This window comes from Orbicella faveolata, unplaced genomic scaffold (assembly GCF_042242905.1).
Source record: "Orbicella faveolata isolate gen_17 unplaced genomic scaffold, um_ofav_v1 contig_36, whole genome shotgun sequence".
Classification (NCBI taxonomy): Eukaryota; Metazoa; Cnidaria; class Anthozoa; order Scleractinia; family Merulinidae; genus Orbicella; species Orbicella faveolata.
Genome location: NW_028301565.1, coordinates 1,433,475 through 1,459,360, shown reverse-complemented (window position 1 = coordinate 1,459,360; position 25,886 = coordinate 1,433,475). Strand labels below are relative to the sequence as shown.

Here is a 25,886-nt window from a genome sequence, read left to right as displayed (position 1 = left end):
AATATTACCTACGGAGGTTTTTAACACTCCTGTATGCATCATTTTCTAGCTCGAAGGTCGAAACGTTGATTATAATTATCATTACTGTTATTAAAAAAGGGAATGGGGGAAAATCAAAAGAAATCATTTTCTCTTGGGGAAAATACATGTATTTCACACGGGCCACTCGAAAGATTAAACTAATTAATTAATACTAGTTTACGAGCCCTTGTGTTTTGGATAAATATTTGCATGGTTTGACATCTCATGATCACACGGCACGCCTTGTAGGTCACAGAGGTGATATTACATCTTGCGCGTGGGCAAGAGTCCGCGTCTGTTCTTATATTTCAGGTGGAGTCCATGGCATGATACAACTGATCGCAGCCAGGCATGGTCTTCAGATACGTTCATCTCGCTACCTTCGTTTTGCTGGGTTCAGTGGGTAAGTGATCGTCACAGGATTGAAATCTAAGACATTTTGTCACAGAGCGTTGCACTATGCCGAGAGCGAGTTTGAGTCCTCCAGCTACTGTAGGCCAAAACGAAACTTCGTGGATACAATTCCTTGTCAACATCTGTTGAAAGGTCTCGATAATCCCACACTCAAAAAGCCTGACTAATGCCACCACTGCCCGTGCTTTAACATAGGGATTTTCCAAAATAACCTAGAAGACCTAATTGTTAAATCGCAACTTACATAGATGACATGAACATGAAGAAGTGAAAGTTTGCGTTTGCAACATGATTAACCCCGCGAGTACACTGAGCGAGACCACCAGGTCCAAATGGGCGATGCATTGTGTGATGTTTTAGTCGATACTATCACTCCAAGCCGGCGTCACTGATTCTTACGTAGACAAGAAAATTTCTTGAGCTTAGTTACTTTGGAGATTCAAAAATTATTTTATTATACCAAAAAGCATGTCATGAATTGGCAAACAATTTGATGTGACTATTGTTGTGAACGGCATGCATCGGCTTTCAACATGTCAATCAAGAATCACAAGAGATAATTGCTCTATTTACTGGATCGTCACGCAATCTGTCTTCCTGGGTAGCAAAGATTGCGCGACGAGCGCAATAAGCGCCTGCGCAGGAGACTACAATCATTGAAGTGGTTCGGAAACTTGGGGGGCTTACCATTTGTCAGAGTAACCCAGCTGGGATGACGGTTGAATAATGGTAAGGTTTTTTTTTTTTTTCTTTCTCCAAAATCAGCAAAAGCTAGCGAACCATTTACAACTGGATTTCGCCTAATTGTCTTAGGCAGATGAGAGACTGGAAACTGGAAAGTTGAGCAAATGGTAAGGAAATTTCCGCCGTTCCTTTTCCGAGCGGAAAGAAAAGGACTTTCTCTGGAGGTAGTGTACAATTTCAGAACGGATTTTACGGAAAATTACTATTTCTTTTCACTTTCAACTGAAATTTCCGGATTTTTTTTTCTGCTAAATGGTGAGCACTCCTAATTTCCGAACGGATTTTCCGGGTACTTTACTGTTCCACTTGACTTTTAACCGAAATGTCCGGATTTTTTGGTTAGTGGATAGCACCCGTATCGCCCAATAGGTGAGGTTTGGGGATGGGTGAAGGGGGGAAGGGGACGGATTGCTTGCTTGCGTGATGTCCCAACATTTCCACCTAGGATTGTAGATTACGCCAAGTCGCTTTTCGAGAAAGGGGTAACCAGCGAAGACCGGACTCGAGAGAGCGGATGGTATCGAGTCCAAAGCTGTGTTCACACTAGGCCGTTCACACTAGTCTGATCAGTTAGTTATGGAAATATCTTAACTGATAAGATGTTGTTTTTGAAAAACATTCTAGACTGTTCACAGCGTCTCTATTTTTCTACGCACGCGAAGGAGAAGCGAGTGCGAAGCAACAAGGGCGTGGGGGCTGGGAAGCGAGCGAAGCGCCGAGCTAAACGAAGAATATTTATCTCGGTCCCCAACACCTATCCCGTCAAGTCTTTCGTTAATTTTGCGCTTGCGTCCGGTTGCGCGTTAAACGATCGATCAGTCTGGAAATATTAAAGTTCACTGCTTCTGAGTGTTTAATTTTACAATTTTATTTCATCGCAGGGTTTGTCCACAGCGACTCTTGTCCCCCGAAAGAAAAGCAATCTCCTGATAAGCTCAAAATGGATACAGCTTTTTTAAACATATCTACCGATCTTAGTCAGCCTATAGAAATATCAGGCATTTCTTCAAACTGTTATAAGGTAGGTGAACATATCTCAGATGTCATCAACTTATCAAAAAGGATTTGCCAACCATAAAACTTAGACAAACGAGGCAAGCCGACTAGCTCTAGATCTCTCTTTCAGTTAAGCTGAAAAGCTGCGTACAGGGAGTTTTTTTCATTAGTGTCTATCGGTGATTTCTGATGGAGCGTTTTGTTCTTTCGTGTTTACTAAACTTGGCCAGTGGGGATAAAAAATAAAACAAACTGGATAGAACCTGAATTAATAGTAGTTTATTTTCAGTTTCGTGTTAAGCAGCTTTTCGTAACGGGGCTCCTGAGTGGGTAATTTTTAACCTTTGTTTGGAAAGCCCAAGTAGTGATAAGGGGAAAAAGCACTTGAATAATTTCTGCGCATGGACATACTAAATAAAATAATGCATTTAAGTCCTATGGACCATAAAGTTTTCAATCTGGAGAACAAAACAATTTTATAGTTTGCTCAAGCATTGAAACTTCGTAAATGATTTAAAAAAGATTTTTTCTTGGAAAGTTTACTTTGTTTCCTGTGTCCTTCGTGATGAGTTTTATATTGTCCACGATCTTTTACTGCAGTCTATATGAACTCTCTATCATAATTAGCAGCAACCTTTGCGAATATGACGTCATAAAAAAAAACCCGGTCCTTTGGTCTTAAATTTTTTGATTTATTGCTTTTTCAGTGCCCCATACAACTAATTGAGCCCGGAGTCGTTACCAGTACTTCTATCATCGTAAAAACTCATTACAGTTTTATCATCACCATAAAAATTGGATCTCAAGAATTGTGCAGGTTCGTCGCGAAATGTGCCCCGTTGTTACTTGATTTTATACGGTTTCAACATAAACAATTATGGCTTGAGTTAAACTATTATACAAAGTAATATTTTCTAGGATATAAGTCCCTACCTCATTATACAAACACACTTACAACTTGCAAACCTCCACTTTGCAGTGCATGACGAACTTCAGCTTCACAGACTCTCTTGGCGGTTAACTTACCTTTATTGACTCAAGTTGATAAATAGCTGTGTGTTTCCTAGGTTATGTTGCTAAACGATTTCAGCTTTGAAAAATAAAATCCAGTGCTAAGAGGACCTTAGCTATTTGCCTTAGTCATCTTTTTTCGTTTTTGTCATTGTAAACACCCGAAATATTCGGGAAGAGAATGTAATCCTGGACATAGCCTCAGTTATACCTATATTTTTTTCGTGGATATGGGCTACGGCCCTGGCTCATAGACAACGTTTAGACGTTTCTGGGTTGAAAACAACAGCAATAATAATAATAATAATAATAATAATAATAATAATAATAGTAATAATAATATCAATAATAATAATAATAATAATAATAATAAACAAGCACAACTCACTAAGATATTCAGTCCGAATAACTGTGTACCATCTTTTACAGACTGGATTATCTTTTTGGCGAGCGAGGCTGGTACCAGTATAAAGTTCGACAATCCAACCAGTCGGAGTCAAACAATGTCAAGTGCGAACTGAAGGTCATCAGGTCACCTGACTATCCTTATATGCGTGAGCATTTGAAATTATTATCATTAACATTAAATGTTGTTTATCTTCAGAAACGAGATTGAGTTGAAAACAGAGAATCTTGTTTCTTTTCACTAATGTGTTTAAGATTATCTACAAAAACGGCGGATGCCTTTGTAATATTGTCAGTCACTTTTACGAGCTTTGAAAGTTTTATCACGAGCCGTGACAAAACTAAAACAATCTAGAACCATTATATAATGTCCACAGCAGACGCCATATTTCCTCTCGCGTTAAGTTTTCGTGGTGCAGTGGAACCCCATTAATCCGGTCACCAACGTGCCACAAAAATCTGGCCGTGTTAGCGGGGTTCCACTGTATAGGCTACTGAAGACGACCTAATGTTGTCAATGCGATGTACTTGTTAGTTTAAATCAAATCTCAGCCATTAATTTAAAACCCTTTGTACGGTACAATTATTCTAGAATTTAGCTCCCTGTTTGTCTGTGAACGCCGCTGACAAACCATGGGAAAAAAGTTCCAGTTGTTAATTTTATTTTTCCTGTTTTGCTTGTTGTTGTTTATGTTGATATTTCATTTTGGTTTGTTCGTTTTTGCTTTTGTTTTGTTTTGCTTTTTAGTTTTTTTTTTCTTTGTTGTTTTTGACTTTCTTTGTCTAAAAGATTTTCACTTGTCCCAACATAGACTACTTACATTCTTAAATGAACACCTAATAAATGATTTGATATTTTGTTCAGCTATATGGATAACCCTTGGGGTACTGTTCGGCATGGCTGTTATATGGGCTTTACTCACCTGCATCACAAGGTTCGTAACCGCTACGTTACATTACAATATTTAGAGAGAAAGCTTCAGCAGCCTTAGCTGGTCTTCATGTGGCCGGGTCCTCTATCCTGGTCGAATTGGCAGTTGAAAATGTTGGTTTTTGTCGAGGAAGGAAAACCGGGGAACCCCGAGAAAAACCCTCGGAGAAGGCGAGAACCAACACTCAACCCACATATGGCACCGAGCCGGAATCGAACCCGGGCCACATTGCAGGGAGGTGAGCGCTCTCAACACTGCGCCATCTCTGCTCCTACGTTCGTCTTAATGTTAATAAAAGAGATCGATATTTATATGGTCAACTGGCCAATCAAGAAAACAAGAGTTGTTATTGGTTCCCCAAGAGATCTGAAGTTTAAACTACGGACCGCAAAGATAGACCACTGTACTCGGCGAGTTGCCTTTTGAAAACATTGTATTAAACGAAAGTTTGTAATTTGAGAAATTATCTTTTCCTTCTTGTCTGGAGTACGGTGTAAGTTAAGAAGCTAAATATCTGATATACTGTATCATTGGATTGGTCCAGAAATTTGCGTGAAGAGGAATCCACCAATTTGCCGCCAATAGGGACTTCACACTGGTTCAATTACAACCACGTATATGCAGACAGTTATAATCCTCAACGAATTGGTGAAAGCAAGACATATCAATTATGAAGGAAACATTATAGTCTTTAAAGGAATTTGGTATATATATGCTTTTAATTGACGAAAAGAAATCTAAACGTCTGCACTCAGACAGAGGGAGAAAGAGGTAAAATGAATTGAAAAATCGATTTAAATAATTCTCAGTGGAAGTTAAAATTTTGATATTTTTGTGTGGGTGAGCTTTGTCGCACTTTTAAGTAATTTTTTTTTGGTCCCGCTTTCTGGGGACTTTGGCTAACTTTTCAGGTAATGATTTTATATATCAAATATTTCAATCCATACTATACTAGAGAATAATTTTTACTCTGCCAAATTAAAGAAGCATTTAGGAACTATTGCATCTTTGCATATTTTTCTTCAGGAAGTGCAAAGCCAAATGCAAGAAAAAGGAACCCAACATAGTAAATGAGGTACGCAGCAAAATTACAAGGAGCTGGATCGAAAACTACACACGCCCTTAATTTTGCCTACGCATATATGACGCAACCTTTGAAATAAAGCCAGGTATTATAGACAAACTAGTTTAGAAGTGGCACTTGTCCCTGTTTTAGTAGATTTGCATTTAGAAATGAAAGCTTGTAACGGTTAGGAGAATTTGAATTCTCCCAGACGTTCACGAGTCAGCAACAAGGGAAGCAGCAAGGGAAGCAAATCCTATATATTTCTGTTATGAATTCCCAGGGTAAACGCTTAATATATTTTCTGTTTCCACAGTGAAGTTCTACTGTTCCGTAGAAAGAAGTGAGCTTAAAAATACTAAAACCGTTTACGATTGAACATTGCGTCCTTTCTTGTAAAGATTTTAATTTGGAAGAAAAAAACAGAACTTGCTCGCGAAAAGTCGAGGGACACTTGTACAGTAATAATAATAATAATAATAATAATAATAATAATAATAATAATAATAATAATAATAATAAGCAACCACTTATGGGTATGAAGCCCAGGGTAGAACAATCAGCCACCTCTTTTATATAATAATAATAAAAATAATAAAAACAATCTTTACAGAGGAAGCGCCCGTCACGTAAATACGTGGTTTTCAGGGAGGTTCTCTATAAAATAAAAAGTATTAAAATCTAAAATAAGAAATACAAGTATCACATTAAAACTACTTAAACTACCAAAACTACCTACTGTCATTTCTCTAAAAATTTTTATCCATTAAGAACCTTATAAGGTTTTTCTTAAGTAAAATATTCAGCGCGCGTCGCTACACACTAAATTAGGAAGTAAGTTACGTTAAGTACGTTAAACCTTGTGTGGATTTTGTTTGAAGTAAGTTACGTCCCACGTTAAGTAAGATACTCACGTTTTACGTTAACTCCGATGCTCACTCAAGGATCACGTGAATGTGTAAGTAAATTTATTGTGTCCCCTTCACAGAAACATTTCGGAGGGAGGACGCACTTTTGCCGTAAGAACTGTAAAGTTTGGAACAATATGCCTCCATCACTAAGGACAAAGAAGTCTTTGAAATCCTTCAAGGCTAAATTATGGAAAATAGTGCTAAATTCTCAGAGGACAAAGGGATCGTTTGATATAAATTAATGACAATAGATGGATGTTTGCATGCTCTTCGTTTTAAATCGATTTGTCCCGTTAACAAATTCTAGAAATATTTTAATTTTTATTTTTACGGTAAATAATATCTATTGCTAATGTAGTTTTTATTATTTGTATTTTTGCATTTTTTTAGAGGGCCAAAAGTTCATCAGTAATGTTAGTTACTGTTACGTGTCACCCTCATAAAATAAAATCTCTTACTCAGTCTCTTACTTACCAAGTTATGTCTTGTGTGGATTACGAAAGAAAAAGTAGCGCATACTCGCCAAAAATCCAGGGAGACTCATACAAGTAAATTATTCAGGGTCGCTACACACTTATATAGGAAGTTACAGTTGTACGTTAATTTATAGAAATAATTAACGAGTATTGAAGTTGTTACAGCTTACCACATGTACCACGATATTTTTTTTTTCCTTTGCAGAACGGGAATGAAGAGGGGGAAACCGCTGAAATGGTATGATGAGCCAATATTAAGATATGTTCCGTTCCACTTTATTGCTTGACCAGTTATTTATTCGCTGAGCTGAATTCAAGTTTTACGAGGATATCTGGTGGTTCAACGATTGCTTCACTGACCAATTGATTATTATTCTCCTCTTCAGAGAGTTACAGTAGATGGAGAAGGAGATGGAGAACAAGAAACTCCACAAGAACCTGAGGTAAGCAGTCAACTTAATGTTTTTAAATTCATAGCTTTTCTCTTTTTCCCATACTAGTTTGCACTTCTTTTCTCTTCTGTTGTCTTGTCTTCTCTTGTCTTCTCTTGTCTTTTCTTGTCTTCTCTTCTCTTGCCTTTTCTTGTCTTTTCTTCTCTTGTCTTCTCTTGTCTTCTCTTGTCTTCGCTTGTCTTGTCTTGTCTTGTCTTGTCTTGTCTTGTCTTGTCTTGTCTTGTCTTGTCTTGTCTTGTCTTGTCTTGTCTTGTCTTGTCTTGTCTTGTCTTGTCTTCTCTCGTCTCCTCTCGTCTCCTCTCGTCTCCTCTCGTCTCCTCTCGTCTCGTCTCGTCTCGTCTCCTCTCCTCTCCTCTCCTCTCCTCTCCTCTCCTCTCCTCTCCTCTCCTCTCCTCTCCTCTCCTCTCCTCTCCTCTCCTCTCCTCTCCTCTCCTCTCCTTTCCTCTCCTCTCCTCTCCTCTCCTCTCCTCTTCTCTTCTATCCCCTTTTTAAAAAATACCCTAGATTAGAATAACAGCCTATCTTTTCATATCCAGAACCAGCCAAAAGCCAAGAAAAGGCTGAAGTCTCTGGACACCTTCCGAGGGTAAGTTCAAGACATCAAGAAACAAATAAAGGCCCATGAAAGCATTACTCTACAGCTTTCGTGGAAAAATACACGAACAAAGAGCCGAAGTGATCAAACTGGTAAGGAGATAACTCTGGGAGCGAAGAAATGTTGAACGTTTTACACCTGTTGATAAACTTCTTGTAATGTTAGTTTGAAGGAAATGGTAACAAACCAAGACTCTAGTGAGTCGTGTTATAAAGTCTTCGGATACTATTTTTAAAATCGCGTCGTGTTCTTATCGATTTTGAACGTTCGTAAAAGTCCTTTGGATGATATCTAGATTCAATTCAAAAAATTGTGCATGTTCTCATTTCTGGTCTTGTCTGTAGCATTGCCATAACGTTGATGATATTTGTAAACTATGGAGGCGGTGGATATTACTTCTTCGGCCACGCCGCATGGAATGGTAAGTACATAGTAAATACGCTAAGACTTCGAAAAACGAGGAAACTAGATTAAATGGTTAGCCACTGGATTTTGAGCACACTAACCTTGTTTGGAAATAGAACTCTGAAATCTTAAAACAACAACAACAGCATATATATTATAGTCAGAATGGTTCGATAGCTGGGTAGTGCAGAGAGGAGAAGCAGAGAGGTCTGTATCAAAGCAAAGTCACCTCCAGCCTCGTTTGCATTCATGGCCAGGTAACTAAGCACACAACTGTAAAATGGCCTCTTCTTTTCTTTTTCAACAGGTCTGCTGGTTGCCGATCTTGTCTTTCCATGGTATGAACAGTTATGCTTTGTCCATCTGATGTAACGTAATACTCTAAGGCATAAGAACATAACAGGCTTTTGCACTGACATGACAACGTTCAGTCTACAGTGACAACATCGGCAACAATACTAGCAACAACAGCAGAAACATAACAAGATCGACGGCGAAAACGACGACAACAACAACAAATTGAAGAATTCGATAACAATAACAATGATTTATGATCTGAACTTGAAGAAGCACAAAACGTGGAGAATTGTTCTAAATAAGGGGGTTAGTTTACGGCAATATTCCTTTGCATTGCAATCGATTGCTGGATTATTTTTTCGGAAAACGATGACAAATTAATTATGCTGGGTAACCTAGGTATCATTCAAGTAGACCATAGAAACCCCGCACAAAAGCGACATTAACTGATTATGCTTTGCAAAAAGGGCACAACCCTATCGTTCTTACTGAACATCATTACAACACTATTTACCAGCGTTCACTGCTGTACAGTGTATTTGCTTATGTGATTAATGAAGATTTTGTTTATTCCAGGTTTATCTGGATCATGGGTGTTTCTATCACTTTATCTTTCCGCTCCTTGAGACGCCAAAAAACAAGCAAGCTTAAGATTGCATACAAGATCATTAAACGAAGCTTTATATTGTTTGGACTGGGGCTGTTTACCAGCAATTGTGAGTTTCAGTTTAACATAAAAGGAATGCCAATTTGAACACCTTGAGAAACACTTAAAAGAATAATGGGCGAAACCTTTTAACTCAAGCGAATTGCACGAAAGTCAACAGCTTATATGATTAGTTCCAAGTGTACTTTAAATTGGTACAGTTAACACACAAAATGTACTGAAGATTTGCACGTCGACTTGCAAAGATAGGAAAACTACATTCATGTCACAAAATTCAAGGTAGTTTTCTATTTGATTTTTAAGAGAATATTTTATGCAAACCATAGAAAAAACATTTGTTGGGAAAGATGAGGCTTCCTCTACAATCACAGGGGTTGATGAACAGAACTGAGATAAGTATGGGTTATTGACCAAGTGTGAGGTCAAGATGGCTGGAAATTGGCCAAGTTCTTTTTTTGGTTGTTTATGGACCGAGACGGAGTCGAGGTCCACAAACTCGCAAAAAAAAGAACGAGGCCAATATCCAGCCATCTTGACCGAACAAGCTTGGTCGATAAAAGATTTATTATATGGCTTTTGGGGAAATTTTTCTCGCGGGACGCGGCGGGTAGTCCCGAGCGGGCAAGATAGCTCCATCTTGCCTGCTCGGGTAGCCAATCAGAGCGCAGGATTTGATTTATCTTGCCCGCTCACGGGGCTAGCCATATAATAAATAACATTACAGAGGGGGAAACAGAGAATTCAACACGCGCAGCGTGTGACGTGTCCAAGCTAATAAAAATCGTATTAAAGTTAATAGAAAAGCAATGTGTAATCAAGATAGAAAAAAAATTCGCATAGATGCCGAAAAAAATTGCTCGTGAGGAAAGAAAGGGGGAAGAAAGAACTCATTTACTAACAGTGTTGACTTATTTACGTATTATTCTACAGACGGTAATCTGGAATTCTATAGAATTCCAGGTGTTCTTCAGAGATTTGGAGTGTGTTACTTGTTTGTTGCCATGATGCAGTTGCTCCTCAGTCCGAACAATAACCGCGAAAAGAAGGTACATGTACTAGATAACTTTCACAGAGTCGGTTAAACTCAGTATTAGAACCAATCAAAAACAGTTTAAAAAGAACTCACGGCATGATTAATGGAAGCTAACGGAGGCGTAAGGTAACATGGCGTGAAGTGAGGTCAGAGAGGTCGGACTACAGGTGGCGTACTGCTAACAGTCTTGAAACGTTCTTTACTACTTTTACGTGTTTCACGTTTTAAGCTATACACAAAGAAAGCGAGCTTTCCACAGGCCTAGGCAACGGGAGAGACATCTTTTTAAGCGATCGTGTCTTTTAATAAAAGCATACTCTTTTTTAACCAGTATTGACTGTTTTATATGCAGCAAAATTGGGAGTCAAGACTGAAACTGTGACTAACACTTTAAAAGCAAACGAACTGCTCCCACTCTTGATGGTAGCACCGATCGCGGATAATCGGTCATCTTTGATAGCACACCGTGATTAAGCATCTATGTGCCAATGTCATAGACATTTCACAGAAATTGAACAAGAATGTATAGCATTGTTTAATGGAGGATGAGGAGATAGTAACAGGTGCGAGTGCGGACTAAACGTAAGCTGTCGAATTTTTTATTTTTAGGGGCGCTGGTGGCATGTGTTCCGCGACGTGTATGGCTTATGGAAACAGTGGATCTTTGCGTTGATGCTACTTGCTGGTTTCCTTGCTCTCACCTTTGCAGTTGATGTACCTGGATGCCCAAAGTAAACATTAGCTTGTTGATTATCAGGCTATAAAGCAACCACTATATTCTATATTTATGGAAGATTTCTCTTTTCCTTTTACAAATCTGCCTAAACAGACAGGTATCTCATTGTTCTTCCTTTTTGGACAAAAAAACATTCAAGAATACAGGCTACCCTAATTTTCATTTCCCGCTATATACAAAAGAAGAACTTTCAGTTAACCGTCAGCTTCAATTTATTTTGATTTTGATTTATTCATTTATTTATTTTATTTTATTTTTTCAATTTTTTTTTTTTTTTTTTTTTTTTGCTCTACCTTATTTTTACCTTTACCTAATTTCAGGGGCTACACGGGACCTGGCGGCCTGGGGGAAGGTTACCCAGAAGCGTTTAACTGCACTGGAGGAATGGCAGGTTATATCGACAGAATCGCTTTGGGGAAGCATATTTACGGGTGGCCTACAATCAAGGTAGAGACTTCCTTTCGAATGGCTTCACTGTAGCTATTGGTGATAACCATTGTTTGACAGCACGTTGTATTTTGGTACACTTGCATTCTAAATTAATCTATCTGCGTTTATTATACTCTGACAGGATCTCTATAAGACTGTCCTTCCATTTGATCCTGAGGGAATCCTGGGATGTCTCACCTCCATCGTTCTAGTTTTCTTCGGTGTGCAGGTAAATCGCGTGTAACGAGATATTTTCTTATGGTGACTTACAACCTCAACCTCTTGAGAAGTAATGAAATTTTAAAACTATGAAGTTGATTAATTTTAACCCAAATTTCGTCATGCATGCATGTATGTGTACAAATGTGTACCAAACTGATTTCTACAGTTAGCCCAAATTGACATAGTGCTTTGGAGTAAACTCTGATTCACTTGACGAGTCTAATAGATATTCTCCTGACTACAAAGTTTAAGTTTATGGCATCCATAAACTGATGTTAATGAGACCTGAGAGACAATATCTCAAAGACAGGCACACACATTCTGCATTGTAACACTTTATTTCAGAGACATGTAACACTATGAACCTCTCGTCACGCTCATAGGTAAATCCCAGTAACATGAGTAACATGCCACCAATTCCTGATCTCAAAGTCCATCAGGGATTCCCAGTTGAAAACAATCACCCCCTTTAGATATCACAACAAACCCTTCATTTCCTAAATAAGGCCACTGTTATCTACATCTGTAAAAGACAGTTTATCAATGGTTCTAGTCATGTCTCTCACGTGTCCACCTCATGCCCCTGACCTCTAGTCAAGCACACGCTCCTCGTTGTATTCAGTCTTCTTGTTTGTGCCGATCCGTCGCCACTAATTTTTCTTTTTCCCTCCCACCCCCCCCCCCCTCCCCCCGCCTTCCCCATGACTGGAACCCTTGCTCTACACATTTTAACCCCTGATACTACGCTTTAGGACTATCTTTAAGCGAATAAACAAAATCATTTAGATCTATAGGAATGTTCGCCATGAATAAGGCTAATACTTTGTCTTTCCCAACGCACACACACACACACACACACGCACAAAAAAGGGGGCAAGCTTTGACACTACAGTTCAGAACGTCGTGGATAGATACTGAACATTACTATTCCGTTACTTTTAGAAAAACATATATCCGTATATACTTATAGATATCATTTGTTTATAAAAGAAAAAAAATTATACCATTAATGGTTATAGGCTACGGCTATCTGTCTCTTAGCAAGCCTTAGACCTCGTCATTCAGGGTGCAATGAACAGAGACTTTGTATTTTTGTGACTTTCTGTTGTTTGTTAATAAAGAACGGTGGCAGGGAAGTGCACCCATTAGCTGCACTTTACCCCACAGTAAGGCTCTAGCCCACTGGAGACAGGTCCGGAGAAATTACCTATTCCAAGGTGGCTACCCCCGGTACCACCTGATCTGTACTCCCCCCAGGAGGGGCTCCCCCTCCTGGTTCCCTCAGTCCCCCGGGACTGTGGGATATGGGCCTCACCCCTGGAGGCAGGTCTGGAACTTTTATCCCAGGGTGGCTACCCCCGGTACCACCCGATCTGTACTCCCCCAGGAGGGTCCCCTTCCTGGACCCCTACTCCCCAGTCGTCCTTCCCTGCCACCCAAATTTTACCCACAGCCAGTGTGTTATTTCCTAAATGTTGTATCGTTAGTGGCAGCTCAGACCAGGCCTCGAAAGAGGATCATGAGTTTATCTTTCCTTGTATTCTCCAGGCTGGTCACATTTTGACAATACATTCTAAGCACAAGCCCAGGCTCATAAGATGGATTATCTGGGCAGTTTTAATGGTAAGGGTAATCGATCATCTATATACTTTGGGATTAAAGAAAAAGCCAACGCTAAACAACATATTGAATTAAAATCTCTTTTTGTGTTCTTGAATACTTTAGACTGCGATCGCAGTTGGCTTGTGCGGAGCAACCAAGAATGAAGGCATCATACCAATCAACAAAAATTTGTGGTAAGAACGGTACAGTATGGGCGCGTTATAGAGGTCAACATAATTTTTCTTGAATAAAGATTCATTTTAATGGTTAATTAATTATCATTACGTTATTTACACTACTAAATTGCGTTACGACGCTATCAGGCACACGCACTTCAAGGAACTTGCCTCGCGCACAGCACGAAGGAGATCCTGCGCTGCTTTGTCATGCAGTCAGAATTTAGACCAAAATTGATCGTAGTTCGCTCGCACACTAACTTGCGCAGCTGGCGGGTTTTCGCGCGCGAGTGCTTTTGTTTTGGCGGCGAAGCCGTGAACGCAAGCGACGAAGCCGCAAGTAGATTAATTGGTGAAGAATCGAGCTGAGTAAGTTAAAAAGAGTGACTTAAATGATTAGCTATTATTCAGTCAAATATGAGTATGATTGGTTTTTTTTTTTTTTTTTAGCGGGCCGTTAAATTATGCTTAGAAGAGTTTAACCTGAAGAGAAAACTATCTTTTCCTTCCAACAGTTTTTGGTGACGAAATGATTTTGTTAGCCGGGATATGGCTGATAATAACGGATTGTTGATTAACAGTTTCCAAATAATGAATTTTCTTTTTAGGTCAGTGTCATTCATCTTTGTCACGGGAGCTTCTTCTTTCTTCCTGTTTGCCATTTGCTATCTTTTGACGGATGTCCTGGACTGGTGGAATGGTGCACCTTTTTTCTACCCAGGTAAGAATTCAGGATTAGTACTGTAGATGTGAGACCCTGAACTCAGCCGTCAATCGTAAGTATAGCTGGGCGCCATTCAGCTCAGTGTTAGGCCTGGACGTGGCTCCGTTGACCAAACTAGAGGTTACAAGCCGGTGCACGAGAGAAGCGGGCTTACGAAAGGAGCTAGCTGCAGAACAGACTTCAGGCTCGTTTCTTTCACTGGCTCGTCTCATACCAGCTCGTTTTTCGCTCTTTTTGAACAACTTGAGCGAGTAGCGCTCTTTAGGGCGACCATGACTTTTAGATCCGCGTTTACTGCAAACGACAAACGGCTAGCGGTCACGTGCTCAGAGCCAGACGTCACATTTGAGGTTTTCGACTCACGTTTTGAACGTCAATAGGTGGGTTTTCACGTAAGTCATTTACCTCTGAATTTTATCTTATACCACGTACAAACGCGAAAATCGAATAAAGTAACACTTTTTCCACAAATTGGTTATAATTTTTAGGCAAATAAGCAATTACCTAGCCTTTTGTTGTTGTTCGTAGAAACTTACAGATCCTAAGTGAAGATTCAATATGACGGCGGCTTAAGTTGAATGTGCGTTTTACCATGCTGTATTTCCTTGGAAAGCTGCACGTGCTAGAAACTGCATAGTGTGTGTGTGTGTGTGTTTTTTTTTGGCGTAACTTTGACAATTTCAAATGCATTGACAGGATGATTTATATTCGCTCCAGCTTACTCCAATCTAAATTGACCAACGTCCGAACGGCGAACGGCGAACGGCGAACGGCGAACGGCGAACGGCGAACGGCGAACGGCGAACGGCGAACGGCGAACGGCGAACGGCGAACGGCGAACGGCGAACGGCGAACGGCGAACGGCGAACGGCGAACGGCGAACGGCGAACGGCGAACGGCGAACGGCGAACGGCGAACGGCGAACGGCGAACGGCGAACGACGAACGGCGAACGGCGAACTGCGAACTGCGAACGTCCAACCTCAAACCGCATTTAGACGTTTGCGGTGAACGTGGTGGATCTAAAGGTCTCTGTTAACTCGAAAATGAGCCGGGAATCTAAGCTAGTGCAAGATTTGAATTTGGTGTTTTTCCTTAGGGATCGGGTCCCTTTGAGCTGGGCTATGTAACTGATTTGTGTGCATAGATGCAAAGTCGAAATACCCTCTTCGCCGTTTAATTTTGCAACAACTTCGATAAAAGCTGTAGGAAGTCAACCAAGGGGCCTAGATACCAGTCGACGCGAATTTGATGGTGTATATGAATTGTCGTCCTAGGTATGAATTCCATTCTTCTGTACGTGGGCCATGGCATTCTGTGGAGACACTTTCCCTTCAGCTGGGAGATGGATGAATACGGCTCACATGGAGAGAAGTTAGCTATGAGCATGACCGGCACCGCTCTATGGGTTCTTATAGCATATTACCTCTTCACTGTAAACGTCTTCCTTAAGGTCTAAACATTAACGCCTCACAACGGTTACTATGTCGACGAAACTAGTGTCTCTTTGTCTCTTCAAATTAACAACACAAGAAGTTAGTTACCCGAGTTCTAGACACTGGTTTTAAGATTCCCTTTGCCTAGCTGTGTTTGATAATCTGCCGCGAAGTTTCTTTTTTTCGTTTTTTTTTTTTTCTATCTAGGAGTTGCATGGTATCAAAAACTTAATTTCCGGAAACTGACGACATTTAGGGAACTTAAGCCAACCACGACGGCAACGGCAACGAACATGTCACTAAACAAAAGATTTACTAAGCAGAACATTGGCTATGCACGTGCGTTATAAATCTTTGTGCATCTCGTAGCTTCCTCTGCAAAAGAACCGGGAGTTTAAGAAAACCACGACAGCAACGGGAACATCGCTAAACAAAATGTTTAACGAGTAGAACAATGGCTGTGTATGTGCGTTATAATTCTTGGTATATTGGTACATAATCGGCGATGTCCTCGGCGTCGTGTCCTGGTTCCTTAAACTCCCTAGCATCGTGAAATGACCAAGTTCTGCGTATTTTGGAGAACGTAGGCCACGACGGCAAACTTTTTCTATTCTTTTTTGGAATTGATCGCTGGCATTACATATTTAGTTTGGGCAAGTTGTCAGATCGATTGGCGTACTGACCAGATTCAGATAGTTACGTTCGAAGTTAAGATATCAATCTATTTTTTACTAAGCATCGTCGCTGGGATCGCAGTCGTCCTTGCTTGAAGTCCCTCCTCCCCCCCCCCCCCCCCACCCCCTCAACTATAGAAGACGGCGAACGTACGAGCGTGGTTTGAAAATCTTTTTTTTTTCCAGCATTGATCCTATTGTGTCTTTATTTTTTATATATATTTAAAAGTTTCAGTGATGGCTCATTTTGATGACTTTTGTGTTTTAGGTAAAGGGTTGCTTCATGCGACGCACGTTTCTTGGGGCCAACTTCAGTCCACCATCATTGCACCTTTTTTTTATTTCTATCAAAAACTACGACGAGTTATCATTTCTCAAATAAACTTGATATGGTACAAATATGCTGCGATGTTATCCTCAAGGAGATTAACACACAGGCATATGCTTTCTATGCGCAAAACAGAGCAGGTTTGCGAGGCGATAACCTTTTCGTTGTTGTTTTATTTTTTATGTTGTAGCCATTCTGGCTGCTTTGTATTATCGATTTGCCAATTTATAACGTTAATGTAATGGTCATCGTCGTTTAGGTACAAATGTGTGGATTTGTTAGCGGACAAATAAGGCAAGGAATATAATGATGCTTCTGCTATACCTTTAATAGTAGACGTTAATTTATATATTTTCTTTTGTCTTTAAATTAGGTCAGTTAAAAGAGCGAGAGCAATGTAACTATATTCTTTACTCAACGTCAATAGAACTCTTTTGTTTGTAAAAACTTGGCTGATCAGGATATGCTGCATTTTTGTTTTGTTTTTGTCAGTTAATAAAAGATTTTTTGTCAGTTAATAACAGCCTCTTTTGTCTAGGATAATACACAAGAGAAGAAAGTTGTGTAAAAGACGAGTCACTATCGCGCCATTATGTAACTTTGCCATCCGACCACTGTTTTTTCTTTCTTTTGTTGCCTCATGGGGAATTAATGTGACTTCTTTTGTTTAAGAGCATTAACTTTTGTTAATGCCTTTCACCTGGAGGAAAGTTTCAATTAGCCACGAAACCTTACTAAGTTTACCTGACTTCATGACTTGATATTTTGCTTTACATCGCCTTCTCACTTAATATCAAATGGTATGGCAAAGTGCGTGATCCACTTCTTGACGCTTTCATTTTTATGTTATTATTATCAATTTTATTTAGTTTTACGTTGATCTCATCTCCTGGTGTGCTTGTTAATCCAGTCTACATAAGTTGCTAGCTTAGTGTAAAATGTATATCGACCTTGGATGCCACACCCCTCCCCCCAGCTAACGAGGCCTACAGCAACCCATTTCCATGCGCCGCCCTGGAACATATTCATGACGAATGGACCTCCACTGTCGCCCGTACATGGACCGACGCCATGTTTATCGCCTCCCGCGCAGAAATTTAGAGACTCGTTAAAGTGGTAGTCAGTAGAGTTGCGGCACAGCTCTACGTCCTGAATTTTGAACTTAGCGTACTTTAACACCGTAGATGACGAGTTTTCAGAGTTTACGGTCTCTCCTGGGCTTAACACTTGTGTCGCTCCCCAGCCTCCAACAAACCCTTGACTTCCAGGGGTTACGCTATCGCAACATGTCGAGCTGTTGGCCGACTCTGGGAGACAAACTTTCCTTACATTCCGTGTAAGTGTCGCTTTGGTGGATAACTTGACCAAAGCAATGTCATTCTCTTTGAAGTGGTCATGGTATCCAGGGTGCATTATTATTTTAGTCGCGAAGAATGTACGCTCTGAGTTCTCTTCTATGTCGCGCATACTGTCGCCAACCATGATCTTATACCTGAAGAAGACAGCATAACAAAGAACACTAAAATATAAGAATAAATAACCCATTTACATAGACTATTTATTTACTTCTTGTTTACTCTTTCCTCTCTTATACTAATTTTATTTTTATCCTAATATGAACGTATCTAATTAAAGGGCATATACACTGTAATTAGTTCACTACATTTTGCCCTTTCCCCTCTCCTTTCACTGCACGTTATTTTAACACTTCTCTATTGAAATCGTCAATTGGAGTAAGAAAAACATAAGTAAATAAAAACATCCCTCAAATAGGGACTCAAAATTACAATTACGGTGCTGCACAAAAGTACGCACGTACATGTATAGTGGTTTTAGATATTTCAAACTTAACTCCACCACAGAAGTTTTCTGTGGCTTCATTGGTCAATATTAGTCACTGCTACAGGTGGCTAAGTAGTATAGCTCTGCTGAAGTTGGGAGGTGGTTAAGCTTTCTATTAAGCGAACAACCTGACTTACATTTCTGGTGGAGATGTAAGAGGGCGTCTGACTTGATCTTCTGTGTGTCTGTACATAAAGCAGTGTGCTGCAGTGATAATCCACTGTCGCTTAATCAGCGCTGCACCACAAAGAAACTGTTTTTCGCCTGGACGTGACACATGAAAAAGAATAACAACAATAACAGACCAACAAACCATCCCTGAAGGGCAACGCCCTCCGAGCAGTCTACTAGCCTGCCATGCAGATCGAGGATGGGAAAAATAATCCGGGATAATTCTGTTCTTTGTTTCTTGCTAGTCTCGCTCCGTCGGTGATTTATGGGAGAGGCAGAGGTTTCTACATTTTCACAGTAAATATTAAATAAGAAGGTAATCTCTCATGGCAAGTTCGCTTCTAGACCATTTTTTTGCATCGATTCTAAAACGGTTTTGATAACTGAACTACGTTGCATTAATTGGCTGAGAACGGAGTTAGAATCAGCGAAAGAAAGCGAACACTTTTATACACTTGTATGCGTTCGGATGTTTTGTGTAATCCTTACGATCCAAGAGAGAGGAGGTTGGGATTACATATTTAAAGTTCGAGTACTTTAAAATGCCTTCATTTCTATTTGATTATGAGAAACACATTTAATTAATCTTACCGGTCTTTTGATCAAGTCTATACAGTCCAGCTTGCCAGGGCCACATTCCATGAGTACTTGGAACACCACCAACCATTCGAGAAAGGCGAATTTTACTCCGCATACCGCACTCTGAATAATCTAAAAATAAGGGTTTCTTCAGTACTCCTTACTCATGTTAAGATCAAAGAGACAAGTCAAATGAGCGCTGGCCTGATGGACTATTTGGCCTGGATGCAGACCTAAGTTTCAAGAAAGAAGGTGGCCAAGTAAGAAACAAGAATTTAATGCGCTTGTGGGATATATATTTTCGATCTTTCATACATTCAAATTGGAAACGTTCGTTTACCTTTTACTTGCGAAGGGGGCAGGCACATAGGTTTCTTGTCACTCCAAACTCCATCAAAACAAATAATTCTTTTTGGTCCTTGAATCTTCAGAGATTCCATACAGCTGAATCTCACTTTTTTTCCATGCCTGAAGCTCTTTCCAATTCGTCGTCCACCAACTGGTTTCCCAGGATCACCACAAGGGGCTACACATGGAATCAGCAGAAAGGAATATTTAGTGACTAAGAATATCTATATACAGCTACTAAGAGAAGTAGCCATGTACAAAAATGATATGAATGATGGATGACGCTAAACTGGCGTTTGAAGAATTTTGTTTGAACTAGGCTTTGTTTTGTAAAATAAACTTTTGGCCACAACTTACATTCTCCGCCTGTTTTGCTTGAGGGACAAGATCACTAGATTCCCAATAATAATAATAACAATAATAATAATAATAATAATAGTTATTATTATTGTTATCATTATTTTTATTATTATAGTGGAATGTGTGAAGATTTGTAAATAGGTTTTCTAAGGAGATTTCAATAAAGTCCTTGTTATTATTTTTTAAAAAAAAAGTAATAATAATAATAATAATGATAATAATAACAATAATAATAATAATAATAATAATAATAATAATAATCTGAGAGCCATTGAGGTGGGCATTCCTGTTGGACTGATCCAGAGATGTGCATTGTTGGGGTCGGCAAGAATTCTTAGGAAGGTGCTGGAGATGTAGAAAGAAGAGAAAAAGCAAACAAGGGGTGTTTCTTGGCTTCCCTAGGTAACTTGTTGTTGCCCGGAGCCAATGACGAAACCAGCTTCAAAATCATCAATAGCTGTGCGAATCTTTAATAATAATAATAACAATAATAATAATAATAATAATAATAATAATAATAATAAACAATAACGATGAAACGAACAACATCAACAGACCCTGCAATCAAGATAAAAAAAAAAGAAAGAAAAATCGGCGGAAAATTATCAACAAACAGTTGACTAAACAAACTGACTAACACCGGAAATTATCAGAGATTCTTCGTGCACTACTCGTTCTTAACATAATTTGTATTGAACATAATCACAACCACCCTAACCATAGCTACCAGAGGGAACTAACTTTGCCCTTACCAAAGAAACGTGTTAATTAGCTTTAATTATACACCTTTACAAACCACTGGCTTGCCGCTCCATGCACCGCTAGCTTGACATAATCGGCTCTTCTTCCCGATCAAAGAATACCCTCTCTTCTTACAAATGAAATCAGCTCTGCCTCCAAACGTAGTTTTCGTTTCCTTGATTTTCCTTCCATGGACAGGATCTGGTAGGCTTCCACAGTCAACAACTAACAAAGGGAATAACTACCACTTGCGTAGAGAATAATGATATCATTTAAACTTAGCTATCATTCATCGCTTCTTTGAAACAAAGCGTGATCCCTAAGCCTTCATTCCTAGCAAATCGACGGGAGAATCGGGGCGGGGAGAAATTGACCAACCATCACGATCTTTCCATTAGCATTCGAAATAAAGGAGTAGAGCAGAAAAAATCCTCGAAGGAGTTTTGGCATTTATTTGCAAACATGCTGCTGAAAGCTCCCTATATGTAATATATCAAACAAGAAAGACCAAGTTTTACCACATTTACAAAAACCGAGAATAGATTTGAAAATACGACACGTAGGAAAATATTTTTGGCTAACCTCGAGGTGTTTGGAAATGTGGTGAATTATTAATGAATTGGAGAAGTAAAGTGTGTGTGTGTGCACGTCTGTGCAGAGTCGTGGATCTTGTGTTTACCTTTGCAAGATGGCACTCCACCACTCCACGTTCGATTATTCAAACATTTGATTTCTGAAGCTCCTTGAAGAACAAAGCCAGTATCACAGGTATACCTCACTCTTTTGCCAACAGAGAAATCACTACCGAATGTTTCACCATTTTTGGGATCCTCTGGCTTCTTGCATTCCTTGGACACTAGAAAGAGATATCAGCTAGTTCGGGTGACTCAAAACATTTAAAAGCCAGTCCTTACAATTGAGCTGTTAGGTGCAGGGGAATCAAGTCTCCTTAAAAGTTATGGTTAATTCTTTTTAGAAAACTGCGATATCCTTGGAATATTTAGACAAGAAAGAAAGGAAACGAATGAAGTTAAGGAGGGAGTATTAAATGTTATGGAAGAAGATAACAGTGTAGCATGTTTCGATTAACCTTTGGGTGTACAAAAGGGGTGGAGATGGATGCCAGTTCAACCCTCTAAAGGTTTTTTATCAGAACTTTAGAACGAGGATTATCCGCTTGAGTAGCATTGCAAAATAAGTACCTATTTAAATTCTATTATAATTTTGGATCAATTTCCCACCAATTTCGTTTACTTATTTTCTGACTTGTGAAAAAATGGTGAAATCAAAAATGGTCGAATTCAAGATGGCGGATCCAAGATAGCGGACGTCTCTTCATGATCAACAAAAGCAGCTCATTACGTGGACAGTTTTAATGTCAACGAAAACCCGAAGGCATCTCAATCAACCCCCATCCCTGTCAAAACACGGAGAGGGGCTTGAGTTTGCTTGTTTACTATAGGTTTAAGATTTAAGAATGAGAATTATATAGGATTACTTGCTAACTTAAACCACTGCTGGGTTGCCTAGATGGTGCACTACTGCCAGGGAGATAAAATTCTGGGTACTCTCAAGTGGACATATTTAGTGCACACGCTTACCAACACACTTGAATGTCACTTTCTTCCACGTTCCTCGTAAGCACCGATTAAAGCCCAATCCATCCAGAGGTCGATATCCTGGTCTACAGGCGTAGAATACCCAGTCTCCCTCGAGATATTGTGATCTTGGCCTTTTAATGAACGCATGTGGTGGAATGGGTGGTAAAGGACAGACTGCAACTAAGTGAAATGATAATAAAAAAAATCCTTACGAAGTAATAGAACATATGTCAATATGTCCAAACGATGTATCTCTCCATCCCTGTGACAGATAGGCAGGCGGCAAGTTCCCTATAAGGTAAGGCTAATATATAAGGAGCCATGAAAACACTATTGGCTCACAAAAAGGACCAAAAGCCGCTGTTCACCTCAATGAAGTATTTGAACAACGTTGTGGAAAAAAAAAAAGTATTGTTTACCACTTGAAATACGCCACAAGCTGTGTTGCTACCTACCACATTTGATCGTGGCTTTCTTCCATTTACCAGATGAAAGACAAGCAATTTTTTCTTCACCAACTTTGGCAAACCGTTCGTCACAGGTGTAAAAAGCCGTGACGTTGCCCGTTTTCGACTCAGTCTGTACTTTACCGTTGTTAATTTTTGGCGGGTCTCCGCAAACATCCCCTGCAAGGCGTGATATGGGACCACGAATCAGTATAACTATGTAAGAAAAATGACTTTAGCCATATTACCCTAAAAACGTCAATAAATTTTACATTGTTTCTTTACCTTTTGTTTTACTAATTACATTAATTTTGCTTTTATTGTCTCTGGAAGGGCTAAAAGGAATGTTCTATTTCCTGCTGTGTTTCTACATTTACTTGGCGCCAGTTATTGTGTAAGAGTTTCAAGTAATTTTCTGTTTAGAACGGGAGTAATGAGGGGTAGGCACGGCCCAGAAGGGCAACGGAGAAGTCCTGGGAGCGAGTTTCCGAGTCAAGCAATAGTCCAGTTTCGAGTTCGCCATGACCGCTAATTAAAAGCACTGAGAACGCATTTGTACAGGATTAGCTTCGATCTAAAGTTAAATATTCACAAATTCCAGCGAGAAGATGACCTGTTTACAGCTCTGTGTATTGTTTAATTTTCAAATTTGTGGCACTGTTCCCACCGGTATTTGTGAATATTTTTTAGGTCGAGGCTAACCCTGTGCAAATACGTTCCAAGTGCTTTTATTCAGCGATCATGGTGGACTCGAAACTGGACTATTTTCGTAAATTGTCGGCAATTCCAATATGGCGGACTATTCCAATCGCATAATTTGCACCCGGGGGTAGGGTTTAAATATGACCGTGATAGCCATATTCGGCGAAAACTAATAGAGAAAACATTTCGAAGGCACCACAATTCATTTCTGGGGACGCAGATGAAGTATTTTTACCCTTGAGAAATAACAGTGTATTTTTGTATTGTAAGTGGATAGGTGTGTCCGAACTAGAGTTAAATACTGTAGCACACACTGTGGCAAATTAGTTTATGTCTATCGTGGCTCAATTTATTGGAATGTACGAAACATACCCTACCCTACACATACGCAAAATTAAACCTTAGTTACACAATTAAACTAACTTAGACTACCGCTTATAAGCATTGGGCTTATCCAACTTCGTAAGGGCTTTTCGATGGGCTTATAACCGGAATAAAAAACCGTTTCGAAACAAGCTATAGCTGCACATGTTGACCAAAAATGTTTTCACATAATTATACTGTTAATTAAGCTGTAAAACATTATAGCATTCAAAACAAGGAAAGCTAGAGAGCGGGTTTGTTTCGGTTTACAGGCAGCTGGGCCAATGACCGGGGGAAGGGGGTGGGGGGGGGGGGGGACTTATAAAGCGGTAGTTTACCGGTTATTTAGCAAATTTTGGCTGAAAATAAGTCTCTTAGTATACTACCAAAGCACGATTTTAACTCTCAGTGGTCTGTGCCGTATCCTGTCAGTGTAACATACAGAGTCAAGAGACTGTGATCTAGATCACCCTCTCTTGACAGAGTGTACTTCCTTTTTTCCCCAGCCCTCACCCTCACCGGGGCTTATATAAACAACGCGATCGACTCACGGGAAAACTGCCACAAACCACACTGCTGTGCTATGAAATTCGAGGCCAATAAGAATTTAAAAAGGTCGAAAATTATATTATGCCTGGCATTGATTGAGTTCCGTTTAGCCAATGCCAACGTTATTTTTCCTTTCACTTTGCTCTAAATTAGTCTTGCAAATTATATATTTCACAGAGAGACGCATGCATTGACCTTCGTTTGATGGCAACAACCAAGTTCGTGTTCATTCTAGTGTCCTGTAGGTCTCTGTACGATCAACTGTTTCTGTGGCTTACAATCACTTACAAACTGTTTTGTCTTCCACTTATTATTTAGGGTTTTTCAGTTTCCAAGGAGTGGTGTCTGCTTCAGCAAGTAGTCAAAGGAATGTTATATCTTGATATTTCTGCCCTCAGGTCGTTATGACTCATTTATCAACCGCGGAATGACAGTAGAATTTTTCTATTAATTCAGTTGGTACTTCTTACCTCTTACAGACGACAGAAGGAGACAGGAAAGAACAACAATGTGTATCGTGCTAATGGCCGCCATGTTCCGAATCACATTTCAGTCGAAGTAAAATTATTGACGCCCAGATTGGGAAACTTTCCTTTCAGCTTAAGCGGAAGTATGGAGGCTAGCCTTGGCAAGCCAGATGATCGCGAGTAGTCGGAGTTAATTAGAATTCATTTTCAGTTAAATCTTCAGGGCTGTGGTGTTCTTTAGCGGTTAGAAAGTAAAACATATAATTTAAAGGAATTGAAAAAGGCATTTTAAATGAAATTCGAAATCATTGGATTGCTTCAACATAACATGATTACCTATATATAATTAAGTGTTATTGTGCGTTCATTGAGTGATCTTTATTGAATGTGGAAGCTTTTGTTATCATATCCCAGTGGACAAACAAGTTGACTTAGACGACACCTGATAGTCAAAATAGGTGTAGAATTTATCAGGTTCAACTGGATCTGCGTGAAGATCATCACGTTCCCGTCCGACTTTTCTCATTTGTCCAATTTTTTTCCCTTTTTTGTTTTTTTTGAACGCTGAAGAACATTCTCACGCTTGATGCACAAACGCTCGACGACCCACCCTCCCTCTTGTTCCCTTCATCCAGCTGTAGTGAAATGGTCTGACAGAGATAGGGAGAGAGGAAAAAGACAGCTTTGTACCCTCCACCCGTGACTTGTTAGAGAGCTTACTCACTGGGTACTGGTGAATAGCTTTAGCTTAGAAAGGTTGGATTGCTCAGGATCCTCTGCGTGGCTAAAGACCAATAATAAGCTCTATGCGATCACGGTTGTAAACATTTTCTCTCTCACTCAGTGCTAAGCCGACAAAGTAAAACCGAAAGCTCCTACGTTTTTAGATGAAAAGCATGCAGAAGAAAAAATCAATACATCAAAATAGCACAGTAACAAGAGACGATGATCATCGTCTCAAGTACATTA

At 39.7% G+C, this 25,886-nt stretch overlaps 2 protein-coding genes across 3 annotated transcripts; one reads left to right on the top strand and one right to left on the bottom strand.

Annotated features, from left to right (window-relative positions):
• The first annotated feature begins 41 nt into the window (after nucleotides 1-41).
• LOC110053854 (heparan-alpha-glucosaminide N-acetyltransferase-like) lies at nucleotides 42-17,269 on the top strand. 2 transcript variants are annotated; one of them, XM_089274816.1, is made up of 21 exons: nucleotides 42-424; nucleotides 1,201-1,286; nucleotides 2,061-2,200; nucleotides 2,883-2,992; nucleotides 3,616-3,740; nucleotides 4,457-4,526; nucleotides 5,550-5,598; nucleotides 7,179-7,211; nucleotides 7,360-7,416; nucleotides 7,962-8,011; nucleotides 8,365-8,441; nucleotides 8,733-8,763; nucleotides 9,299-9,438; nucleotides 10,320-10,435; nucleotides 11,032-11,153; nucleotides 11,479-11,605; nucleotides 11,730-11,816; nucleotides 13,358-13,432; nucleotides 13,535-13,605; nucleotides 14,196-14,308; nucleotides 15,588-17,269. In XM_089274816.1, exons 3-21 carry the CDS (start codon nucleotides 2,120-2,122, stop codon nucleotides 15,767-15,769), a joined length of 1,716 nt encoding a protein of 571 aa, XP_089130942.1. In that variant the 5' UTR covers nucleotides 42-424; nucleotides 1,201-1,286; nucleotides 2,061-2,119; the 3' UTR covers nucleotides 15,770-17,269. The 2 variants fall into 2 exon arrangements, with proteins under 2 accessions (XP_089130942.1, XP_089130941.1); XM_089274815.1 differs by lacking the exon at nucleotides 1,201-1,286.
• On the bottom strand, nucleotides 17,051-25,876 carry LOC110053823 (vitamin K-dependent protein C-like). Its single transcript, XM_020760109.2, has 9 exons — nucleotides 24,921-25,876; nucleotides 22,846-23,016; nucleotides 22,391-22,570; nucleotides 21,469-21,645; nucleotides 20,835-21,014; nucleotides 19,681-19,866; nucleotides 19,353-19,472; nucleotides 18,728-18,854; nucleotides 17,051-18,240 (listed from the first exon to the last, which is right to left on the bottom strand). The coding sequence occupies exons 1-9, from the start codon at nucleotides 24,982-24,984 to the stop codon at nucleotides 17,631-17,633; spliced, it is 1,815 nt and encodes a 604-aa protein (XP_020615768.2). The 5' UTR covers nucleotides 24,985-25,876; the 3' UTR covers nucleotides 17,051-17,630.
• Nucleotides 25,877-25,886: the final 10 nt, after the last annotated feature.